This window comes from Trachemys scripta, chromosome 23 (assembly GCF_013100865.1).
Source record: "Trachemys scripta elegans isolate TJP31775 chromosome 23, CAS_Tse_1.0, whole genome shotgun sequence".
NCBI classification, from domain to species: Eukaryota; Metazoa; Chordata; order Testudines; family Emydidae; genus Trachemys; species Trachemys scripta.
The window spans coordinates 2731859-2743934 of NC_048320.1; the positions used below are offsets into that span (position 1 = coordinate 2731859).

General features: G+C 50.5%; 1 protein-coding gene across 1 annotated transcript in view; it reads right to left on the reverse strand.

The window, feature by feature from the left end:
• Nucleotides 1-254: 254 nt before the first annotated feature.
• CD79B (CD79b molecule) overlaps nt 255-12076 on the reverse strand; it is a 16216-nt gene continuing 4394 nt past the window's right edge. Inside the window, exons 3-6 of the mRNA XM_034756243.1 lie at nt 8816-9127; nt 3737-3855; nt 2155-2196; nt 255-1114 (exon numbers count right to left, since the gene is read on the reverse strand). Of these exons, the coding sequence (XP_034612134.1) occupies nt 1016-1114; nt 2155-2196; nt 3737-3855; nt 8816-9127 (572 nt within the window). The 3' untranslated portion in view covers nt 255-1015. The remainder of the gene's footprint in view (nt 1115-2154; nt 2197-3736; nt 3856-8815; nt 9128-12076) is intronic.

Consider the following 12076-nt stretch of genomic DNA (forward strand, 5'->3'; position numbering starts at 1 on the left):
GTGAATTTTAATTGACATTAAGCAGGCTTATTATTAGCACTGAAGGAATGTTCCATGCTCTGGTCCATGGAAAACCTCTTCTGGTGAGTGAGTTGATGTGAAATGATCTTTGGTGTTCCTTAGTACAGAACCTGCCTGAGATCCCAGCATCATGATAACAGCCCACGCACCTAGACAAGTTGCTCAATGAGAGAGCCTCTGGACTATGCATCTCAGCCACGCATTGTGCAGTAAGGAGCCAGTCTGACTCCGGGCGGTGGTAACGGGACGAGCAGGACACTGATTTATTGTGTTTATTAAAATTTTAAAAAGCAGTTGGACATTTTGATCCCACAGTTTCCACTCTTTGCTGGGACGCCCTAATTCACACTTGGTAGAACTTCATTCCCGCTGTGTAGCATCCTGCTACAAGGAGTCGTAATAACTTCACGTGCAGGGTAAGGTTCAGTTCAACATGAGTAAAGTGATCACATTCCAGCCCTCTGTGAATGTGTCTCTCCTTCCTAGGCCCAGGGCCTCAGAGATGAAAGTGATTTGCTGCTTTAAACATACCAGGTTCTTTTAGCTGCCTAACCCAGGCTGAGGTTAACTCATTGTTTGCTGCCAGTTGGTGGCAGCTCGCTACTCATTCCTGTACATGCACCTAGGGGCTTGTGTGTTGAGATAATAACAGCAACTTCCAGGCTAAAATCATCTTGGCCAGCTCCCATCCAGACCTGGATACAGACTCAGAAAAGCAAGCACTGAATATACAACACCAAAAACTCAAGCAAGCTCTACTAATGGTTACGGGAGGCAGCTGCGTGCGGCAGGGAGGTGGGAGCTACTGGCAGCGTCCCATCATCGTGTTGCAGTTTGTGATGTTGCCCTGCCACACATGAGTCTGTAACAGCCACAGCCCATGGCAGGAAGCCAGGAATCCCATCCCCTCCAGCATCAGTGGGTAGCTCGCAGGCACAGCGGGTGCAAGAAGCTGTTCCACTAACGTAGGCAAGTCGCCTGGGTGCAGAGCCCCTCACTCCTGGCCCGGATGCTCCCCAATTGTCCACTTGGCTTTTACATCCCGCAGAGGTGCAATGTCTTCGTAGGTGGCAGTTTGTTCGATCTCTAAGCCCTGTGCAAAGAAGAGGGAGACTGAGGAGGAAACGTTCCCAGGGACCCGATTCGGCCCTGAGATACGCCCAGGTGCCTCCCTTGGCTCACCCGTTGCTGCACCAGACGAGCTTAGGGCGGAATTGGGAATTCAGTGTGATGTTAGCTGGCAGAAGAGCTTTACCAAAGCTGACTCCTTGCCTCCAGCCCCAGGCCTCCCTCCCTCCCATCTCCAAGGCTGGCCTGGCCGTGCCGTCTTCAGGCTCATTCCCGGGGAGATAATGGATTGGTGCCTTTTTTGCTCCTTCATGATTTACAGAAAACCTGAAAGGGTTTGTTTGTTTCCCTCTGCTTATTTTAGACAGAAATTCAGGCCTTGTCTACCCTGGCAGACTCTGTGGATGACCGGAGAACTAGTGGCACTATGACCGACCAAAAGTCTGGGAGCTGCACCTGAGAGGGGAAAAGATTTCGTGGCAGGCTGTTTGAAGCGCTTAGTTTTGCATGGTTTTGTTAGTATTGATTTAACTCCAATACAGAGGCATGGGAAGTAGGGCTGTGTGGGATGATGCAGCATGCTCAGGTTTTGTGCCAGCCCCAGGGTCCCGCCCGGGGATAGGACCGGCTGCTGGCCCTGCATGCAGGGTCCTGGCTGCCAGCCCGGGGTCCCACTCAGCCACTGGCCCCATGCCTGGGGCTCCACACCCACCCCTAGCTGTGGCTCCAGCCTCCGCCGCTTTACCCCTGTCTGTGTCCCTCCCCTCCCGGAGCCAGAGCCCTGCTCCCGGCCCTAGCTCTAGGGGATGGTGGAGGGCGCAGACAGGGGTAAGCGGGGATGCAGCTCAGCACCCTCACTGCAAAAACTGTTCCAGCGCCACTTCTCCAATACACAACACACACTTGGGAGAAAGGACATCAGTCTTAAAGATCCACTCCTCCCCTTCAGCTCGCAATGTACATCTGAAACCCCAACAAATGCCGCCCTGCCCAGCTCACAGCTTCAAAAATATTCCTATTATATTAACTATTATTAACCTAATTAACATGATATTGTTAACTTACCTCATAGGTATGGTCCTCATCAGAGCTGGCTTTGCCGTCGCCCTAGCGGGAGGGGAGAAGCACAGGGTAAATGTAGTGATATTCCTTACCATGGTGTCCTGCTATTTCTGGGCTCTTCCATGGGCTGCTACCAGAATGGCTGTGTCATTAAATGTTTCCCCCCAAAGTGTCCCAAGTGGGTGTAAAACCAGGGCATTGCCAAGCACTGCGTGATGGGGCAGCTGTGCCCTCGGGGGAATGGGGCCATCCAAGAACAGCCCCGCTCAGCATGGTGTGTGTGAATGGCCTGGGCGTGTCTCCTACTGCGATGTCCTGGATTTACGCTGAGTCCTTGGTGTAAACCAACCCAGGTTAAGCCATGCGATGCCCTCAGCACAACCCAGGCGCCAGGGATAACAGTGAGCTGTCTGGGTGCCGGGGGCCTGCTTTCGCTCCCAGCCATGCCAGCCCCACCTCAGATCTAAGCCTGAGGTGTGCACCCTCAGTGCCCAGACTCCTGATGACAGTTTCCCTTGGAGGAGCCAGGAGCCATCACTGAACCCCTATCAGAGGCGACATATGGGGGGGCATGCAGGGTCACGTGCCCCCCAGATTTGCTCACAGGGCTGAGCATGCTCAGTAACACTGCTGAATCTGGCTGCCCTCACTCTGCCCCCCCATCTCTGCCCTATCCCCATTAACCCACTAAACCCAGAGCTTCCCAAGGGAATTCCAGATGCTTCCAGGGCTCCCCAGGGCTAAATGCTTTATTCCTCCAAGCAAAGGAAGATAAATGTTCCTCCCTGAGGCCTGGTCTACACTTAAAACTCAGGTCAACATAGCTGCGGTACTCAGGGGTGTGAAAAATCCACAGCCCCCGAGTGCCGCAGTGGTGCCAAACTAACCCCCAGAGTAGCCACAGCGAGGTCAATAGCAGACTGCTTCCATCATGCTAGTGACCGTCGCCCAGGGAGATAGAGTTCCTACCGCGATGGAAAATACGCTTCTGTCGCTGTGGTGTGCGTCTACACTACAGGCTTCCCGCGGTGTAGCTGGGAGCTGTAGCTCCTGTAGTGTAGACGTCCCTGGCCTACACCTTTCAACAGCCACGAGGGGCCGCCAAGCTGAGGCAGTGCAACCCCTTGCTGTTCCTCCAGGCCTCTGGTGGGGCCCCGATGGCAATATCCCATATAACTCCCCCCTAACCACGAAGCAGTGGGTGGAAGGGACTAGCTATCCTCCATCTTTTGCATTGCCTCTGGGACCTAGCCCAGGTACCTTAGTTCTCAGAGGAGGCTGTCAGGAAGAGCCCATTGGCTGAATAGACACAATGGAAATGGAGCCTCTTGTGACACAGCTATATATCCCCCCAGCGAAGGCAATACGCCTGCCCTGGTTCCAGGGCCATTAGCCCCCTGCTCCTTAGAAAATACAGGAGACTTCTCCCCATCCTCAGCACAGCTCAGGAGCTGGGAGCCTGGGATGACGGTGCCCAGACAGGTCTAGAAACATGGTCCCCCAACACGTCATGCTGAGACATTCCAAGATGCCTCGCATTGCAGGACGGTCAACGGTATTTCAGTAGGAGGCGCCCAATACTCACTCTCTCCAGGAGCAGGAGCATGGGGACACTCACGAAGATGACCAGGAGAATGGACTGGATCATGATGATGACGTCTTTCACGCTGTTCCGTCTCTGGACCTGCTCAATGGTGCTGAAACCTACAAACAAGGCAACGGCAGGAAGGGGCGCCTTAAACCCTTTGCAGCGCCTCTCCCAGACGGGAGGAGCAGGACCTGGCTGGAGTTTTGGTACAGAACAGCTGTAAGGGCCTAGGAGGAGGAACTTAGCGTGAAAGGGTTCTGCATGGAGTAGTGAGTGAACGGGTGAAAACAAAAATTGATAAAGGGAATTCTTTTAAGAAAGAAAGAAAGAAAGAAAGAAAGATGCCTGCTTTGCTTTCACAACAGCCCCGTTTGCATCCCATGAGCATCACAGACTTGCTTTTTTGATGGAGGAAAAACCTCTCAGTTGATTCAAGAGCTTCCCTGACCTGCTGTTTGCTGTGACCTCCCATCGGCACCTCTTCTCTCCACCTCTCTGTGCTGCTGAAATTCTTTCCTACCTTAGGAGTAGTGATTCATCCCCTTTTCCATACTGTAACCCCTTGCCACCGTCCATCTAGCCCGGGCCACTAGCCTGCAATGTCACCTGCTATTGCAATTTTCTCACTAGTCTCATGATATTTGGTGCTAAATCTCAGCTCTGGAAGTCAGGTGAACACATGAGAGTGTCAGCTTTTGGGGGTTTTATGTTTGCTTGGTTTGTTTTTAAAAGTAAGTACATGCCCTCCCGGTCATGGATAAAAGCTTGAAGACACGAACCCTAAAAAGTCCAGACCCAGAAGGGAAATAAAGAGAACCCCAGTTTAAAATCTCATTGTTTTAAGCCCATCTCGTGATCTGTGGGCATGGCAGATGATCTGTGAGTGCTGAGGGCTGGCCAGCTCCATGGGCCCTGCTCTGGGGATGGGGAACGTCTCCCTGAAATGCTGCCCAGACAGCAAAGCAAGCAGCCTCCCCATGCCACACAGAGTGGGCTTGCAAGTGGAAGGGCCTTGTCAGCACCACCTCATGGGCACCCAGGTCATGGGTCACTCAGGGCAGCAAACAGCCCGTTCTGAACATGACGTGCTTGGAAGGTGACAAGTGCAAGGTGTCCAAACAACATTTCCTGGCCTTCCAGGTGAGCCCGATGGTATCTGCACCAGAGACCTGGCACCAACACAAAGCAGGCGCTGTCCCCTCGACACAGTGCTACTCCCACGTGTGTGTGACGGAGCCCAGAGCAGCACTATGGAGATATACAACGCAGTGTGAGTGACTGGAGGCAGTCACAGAGCCATTGGCCAGGAGAGCTGGGGTTCCCTGTTACCTGGGTAACTGATAGGTCTCAAAATGTAACTGTGAACAGGGAATCAGCATTGAGCAGGTGTGTTTCCATCAGAGTCCTGCAGGAATTGGTTCTTGGCCCTACACTAATTACCATGACATTATTAATGACCTGGAAGAAAACATAAAATCATCACCGATCGTGTTTGAGATGACACGGGGAGTGGTAAATAATGAAAGGGACAGGGCACGGATTCAGCGCAGGCTGGATCACTCGGTAAGCTGGGCACATGCAAACCAGGTGCATTTTAATACAGCTAAATGTAAATGTGCACATCTAAGAACAAAGAATGCCAGCCATACTTATAGGATGGGGAAGGGGGCTACCCTGGGAAGCAGGGACTCTGGAAAAGGTTTGAGGGCGTGGTGGTTAATCAGCTAAACATGAACTCCCAGTGTGACACTGTGGCCAAAAGAGCTAATGTGATCCTGGGATGTATAAACCAGGTAATTCTGAGTAGCGGAAGAGAGGTTATTTTACCTCCATATTTGGCACTGGTGCAACCACTGCTGGGATACCATGTCCAGTTCTGGTGTTCACAATTCCAGAAGGATGATGATACATTGGAGAGGGTTCAGAGAGGAGCCATGAGAATGATTAAAGGTTTTGAAAACCTGCCTTGTAGCGATAGACTCAAGAAGCCCAATCTATGTAGCTTAACAAAGAGAAGGTTCAGGGATGACTTGATCACAGTCTGTAAGTACCTACATGGGGAACAAATGCTTGGTAATAGTCAATCTAGGAAAGAAAAGTCTAACATGATCCAATGGGTGGAAGTTGAAGCTAGACAGATTCAGCCTGGAAATAAGGTACACATTTTTAACATTAACCATTGGAACAACCTACCAAGGGTCATGGTCATCACTGGCAGCTTTTAAATCAGGATTGGATGTTTTTCTACAAGATCTGCTCTAGGAGTTATTTTGGGGCAGTACTCTGACCTGTGTTATGTGGTAGGTCAGACTGGATGATCACAGTGGTCCCTTTTGGCCTGGGAAATCTATTCATTTCTGTATTGTGGGAGTGCCTAGCTGGTTGGTGCGAATGACAGGAGCTGACCCCAGTTCTCTGTGATAAAAATATGGCAATCAAGTTAAAAACTAGGGTGTATAAACATTGTAATTCAACCCATCCTAATGTACAGGACAGAGACTTGGCCAACTACGGGGAAGGCGATCAGTATGTTCTCTACCACGGGAATGAAGATGTTGAGATGGTTAAATGGATGGACTTGCTATGATAGGAAATGGAATGAGGTTGTGAGGGGCCTAATGCGGATTGCCCCAATTGAGGACAAGTTGCTGGAGGCTAGGGTATGTTGGTGTGGTTGTGTCCAGTGGAGACCTGGGAGTGCTTCTGGTAGGATGACCCTTTCAGTGATTGTGGATGAAAGACGAGCAAGGAAGAGGCCAAAGACTAGGTACGTGGAGCAGATATCAACAGATGTTAGAGACCAATTTGCACAATAGCCAGCCGTACAATCACGAGTTTTGGAAGAAGGCTATAAAAGTCCTCAACCCCAAATAGGGAAGTGGCAAGAAAGAGGAAGAAGATTGTGGTAGCACCTGGGAGCTCCCGTCATGGATCAGGACCCCACTGTGCAAGGCGCTGAACAAACACAGAACAGAGGGATGGTCCCTGCCCTAAAGAACTTACAGTATGGGGGACGTGCCAGCAATGGTACTTGCCCCATTGAACTGCAGGGATGCCTGGCACCTTCGTTCTCCAGCCTGTTCTCAGTTAGACACCTGGTGCTCCAGGCTGAACGTCCGCAGGTTGGTAGGTGTAAGTTAGACATGCAGTGTGAGTATTTACACCCGTAATGCGAGTTCTCTGAGCTTCTTGTATTTTACAGTGTGAAAAGGGACTTTTTTACACAACCTTTCTGGAATGATAATATTCTTATCATTTCCTGGGTATCCTGGGACTGCGCTCATGGGCCTCATTCCTGCTTGGCCCCATTGTGCAGGGTGCTGTACAGAAATAGAGGCAGACACAGTCCTTGCCCCGAACAGCTGAGAGTCTCAGCAATGGTTTGCTCATTTGTTCCTGTGTTTCATAGCTTTCAGCACACAGATTCATAGAGTCACATACATCCATAGATTTTAAGGCCAGGAAAGGCCATTAGATCCTCTAGTCTGCCCTCTTGCATAATACAAGCCAGACAAACTCACCCCTGGACTCCTGCATCTAGCCCAATGGCTTGTGGTTGAACTAGAGTGTATTCTGAAGGGGAGAGAAATGAGAGCTGAAATAAGTCAGAAACCACGCGAAGAACCTTGGGGGCAAAATTGCCACACTGGGAATGGCTGAAGGCCCAAATGGTCCCTTTTATTAATCAGGATTGGGAAAAGCCTAATGTCTTACTGAAATTCAACCCCCCCCTGACATACCCGGCGTCAGATGACAGGGCTCCTTTGCTGCTGGGATCTGGGCCACAGCCCCTTCTTGCTGCATGGCCGCTAATGTGTTCAGGGGGTTCTGTATTGCTGTGTCAATGGGTCAGACTGGGATTTTCAAAGCATCATCATTAAGGCTAAGATTTTGTCATGGCTATTTTTAGTAAAAAAGCCCATGACCTGTCCATGACTTTTACTAAAAACAGCCATGACAAAATGGAGAGCTCAGCTGCGGGGTCCCCACACTGCGTGCAGCGGCGAGGCAGCTGTGGGGACAATGGTGCTGGAACGCTTTTTATAGTGGGGCTGCTGAAAGCCAGCAAAACTAGCCCCAAACTTCTTATCTGCCAGAGCTGAGGCCAGGAGCAGGGCTGTGTCTCTAGGAGGGGAGGGGGACACAGACAGGGATAAGGGGGCTGAGGCTGGCAGCAGGTGCGGGGCCAGTAGCAGAGCCCTGTGTGTGGGACCGGCAGCCGGGACCCCGCATGTGTGGCTGAGAGAGGGGCCGGCAGCTGGGACCCTGCGTGCGGGGCCAGGAGTGGGATGGCAGGATTCCGTGTGCAGGGCCGGCGCTGGGCTGGCAGCCCAGGACCCCCAGGCATGGGGCCAGCAGCCATGATGCGGCACCCCGCGTGCGTGGCCGGGAGCGGGGCCAGTAGCTGGGACACCATGTGTACTGCCAGCAGCCGAGACCCTGCATAAAACCTGGGGGTGCTGCAGCACCCCCCGCACCCCTACTTCCCGCACCTATGTGCGGGGTCCACTTGGAGCTCCAGGGTCCCCTCTGCCACCTGCGGCGGTCAGGAGCTGCGAGAGTACCCCACAGCTCCCAGCCGCCATGGGCTGAAGTCACGGAAGTCACCGGAAGTCACGGATTCCCTGTGACTTCGTCGACCTCTATAAAATAATCATAGCCTTAATCATAAGGGATCCCACTGGAGTGGGAGCTAGATGCCAACATCCCTTTGGTGCCTTTGAAAATCCCACCCAAAGGTTTTAAGTAGAAAACTTGAAAAAATCCATATGAGATAGGTAGGTAGGTAGGTAGGTAGATAGATAGATAGATAGATAGATAGATAGATAGATAGATAGATAGATGTNTAGGTAGATAGATAGATAGATAGATAGATAGATAGATAGATAGATAGATAGATAGATGTGTGTGTGTGGGGACAGAGGGACAGATGGGTGTGTATGTGGACAGATGGACAGATAGATAGATGGGTTTGTATGGGGACAGATAGATAGATGGGTGTGTGTGCGGACAGATGGACAAATAGATAGATGGGTGTGTCTGGGGTTAGACAGAGACAGCGATAGCGCGTCTCACCTATTACTCTCAGTTCACTCCCACACGTGCGTATCCGTCCCCGATCACGAGCCAGGCTCTTATTTGCACACAAGTAAATACCGTTGTCTTCAGGCTGGATTTTGTTGAAGATGATCATTACAAACGACACATTCCTCTCCTCGTACACCCTCGGGCCATTCACATCTATCACCCGGGGGGTTTTGTCCTGTCCAGTCATTTTGTACCACTGCACATCGTTTGAGTTGCGGGAATGGCAGATGAAGTGAACTTGGGTGTTCTTCTTGGCAGCTATGTAACGAGGGTGCTGCCAGAAGTTTGAACAGAACATATCTGAGGAGGAGACAAAACCAGGCCAGGAGGGTAAATTGATAACACTGCATCTTATTAGCTCCTCCAGTTCTTCCCTGTGATGCCTGTGGGCTAATAGGGATCATCCCAGGGGTACTAATGCAGCATGCTTCCTGGCAAACGACTGGCAAACGCTCACCGAATGCAGAAATGTAGGTTGACATAAATTGCAATAAGAAGGACTACACTGCTGTGCGTGTGCAAACTGCGGCTTTGCTCCTGTGTGCACCAAGCACAGCCCCAGCTTCTGGGCGTGCACCAGGCACAGGGCATGTGCCAAAGCTCGTCAGCGCTCATGGAAGTTAGGGCCTTAAACGCCACGCAAGTCAAGATGTGCATAAGGTTCTCACAAGACCACGCTGTGACTCCCCCACACCACACGTACCGCGGCTATTACACTGCACAGCACCATTACAAAGTTTCAACGGAAAATTTTTGACCAGTTCTACTTTTAATTATTTAAAGTTTGCACAGCTGTTACATTTCTATGAAGTGACGAAGAAATACACCTTACCCTGATATAATGCGACCCGATATAACACGAATTCGGATAGAACGCGGTAAAGCCGCAATCCAGGGGGGCGGGGCTGCGCCCTCCGGCGGATCAAAGCAAGTTCGATATAACGCGGTTTCACCTATAATGCGGTAAGATTTTTTGGCTCCCGAGGATAGCGTTATATCGGGGTAGAGATGTATCTCCATTCTGTGCTTATTCCAAAGCCATTCATAGGAATTTTGAGCAGTTAAATATACTAAATTGCTGAGTTACATATACACAGTATTGTATTTGTATTCAATTATTCCTTATAAGTAGCATTTAATTCAGCTGCTTCAGAAAATCATGACTAACCATTACTCCTTTGTAACACTCAAGGAGGCTTTTCCTCTCTAATGCAAGCTGCTTGGAGTTGCTAATTTAGTTATTTGATTTTATCGATTCCCAAGTTATTCCTGCCTTTCATAAGTATAAAACAACAAATAATTTGGAAAAGACAGAAAATCAAATAGCTAAATTAGTAACTGCGAGCAGCTTACATTAGAGAGGAAAAGCCTCTGTTACTAGCACCTGTGATATCTCACAGCACACTAGCAACAGAACAAAGCTTAAGCCTTAAAGAGTGTCAAAGAAAAAGCACCATAGCGTTACGCTTATCGCCAGTAGACTTAGCTCAGTTCTCCAGTATGCAATGTGTCTCATTACAATGAGGGGCACTGAGCTACTTTAAGGTTCCTTTGGTGCAAAATACCATCACCTCGAACCCAAGTCATTAAAATGTGCACTGTAGTTCCCTTTGATGATCCATAAATGGCGCTAGAACAATCTGTCAGATCTCGCTCCCAGCATTCCTGTCTCACAAGCAGCTCTGCATCTTTTGAAGACGTTTCGGTCCCCCAGGCCAGTTCCCAGACTGACTGGGACTGCAGTGTTTATTTTCTCTGAGGAGAGGAACCATAGGAAACACTGGTATATGAACTGGCCCTAGTGCTTTTATTATAATCATTGTTATTGATTTGCATTGTGGCAGTGCCCAGTCATAGGGCTGCATGGCACCAGGTGTTACTGTACCAACACAGAACAAAGAGCTGGGTCTTTAGTTCTTACAGTAGGTATCTGCTCTGCCCAACCTGGCTGGCTCTGGGATCAACACCCTGGGAAAAGTCCAGTCATGTCTCCCTTGCCAGTCACATAACTGACCTCCTGTAGCCAGCTTGTGCGGTGGTGCTGTGCAGATAAGACTCTAATTCTGCTTGTGTAACTCATGTGGCCGGTAGTTACACAGCTCCCCTCACTGTGTTTTATTGTAGCACCTAGAAGCCCCAGTCATGGCCCTGCTGGGCACTGCACAAACCCAGAGCAAATCACTAATAGATCTTAGCCTCCCAGCACCCCTGAGCTGGGGACTCTTACCCCCATTTTACACAGGGGCAGCTCAGGTGTGAGGCAAGTCAAGTGACTTGCCTGAGGTCATACAGGAGGCCATTAGCTGATATGGGAACTGAAGGGAGATTTTCTATACCCCAGTCTGCTAGACCATTTCCCCCTCCCTACTCCACATGCAGAGAGCCAGACAGCCCAGGGTTTGTTGTCCTCCATGCTGCTCTGTGTGGATGTCCCCTGGGCACTCTGGGAGAGCTGCCCTGACTTCCCCAGCATGCACTGGTACAAACATTGGTCAGCAGCATGGTAGATGTAGACTCATGAATGCAGCTGTGTTATCACTTGTCTGCATGGGAAGGTTGCACTGATTTAAGCTAAGGAGTGAATTTAAACCAATTAAGTAAAACCAATGCAAACCCCTGTGTAGACATCCTTATTTTGGTACAGCCGCTTTTTTCAGCTTAGCTTAAGTCTATGAGGAACAGGTTTAAGCTAAAGCAAAATAAGCCATTCCCTTAAATTGAAATAAGAGCATTCACACAGGGGGTTGCATGGATTTAATTAAATTGGATTAAGAACAGATTTAAGTTAAATAGTTGCAACTTTCCCATGTAAACAAGGTCTCAGCAAAACCAGTTCAGATACAAATGTCTTCTGTGGTTCCCCTCCTCTGAGGAAATGGCAAATTCTGTAGCCAAAGTCCACATATGACCAACAAGTGGAGCTGAAGAGACTGAAATATGAGGGGAAATATGCAAATTTTACAGAGGCTGGGAATTGCTTTCACATTATTAGGTAGGGTTACCATACGTCCGGATTTTCCCGGACATGTCCGGCTTTTTGGGCCCCAAAAAGCCGGACATGTCCGGGAAAATCGGGACATGCGGGGCCGGCAGTGCTGGGCCGGTGGCTGGGCCGGGGGCCGACGGTGCCAAGCGCTGGGGGTTGGCGGTGCCGGGGGCGCCTGGGGCGCCGAGCGCCGGCGGTGCCGAGCGGGCCGGGGATGCTCGGCCGGGGGGGCCAGGGACCGGCAGTGCTGGGTGGGCCGGGGG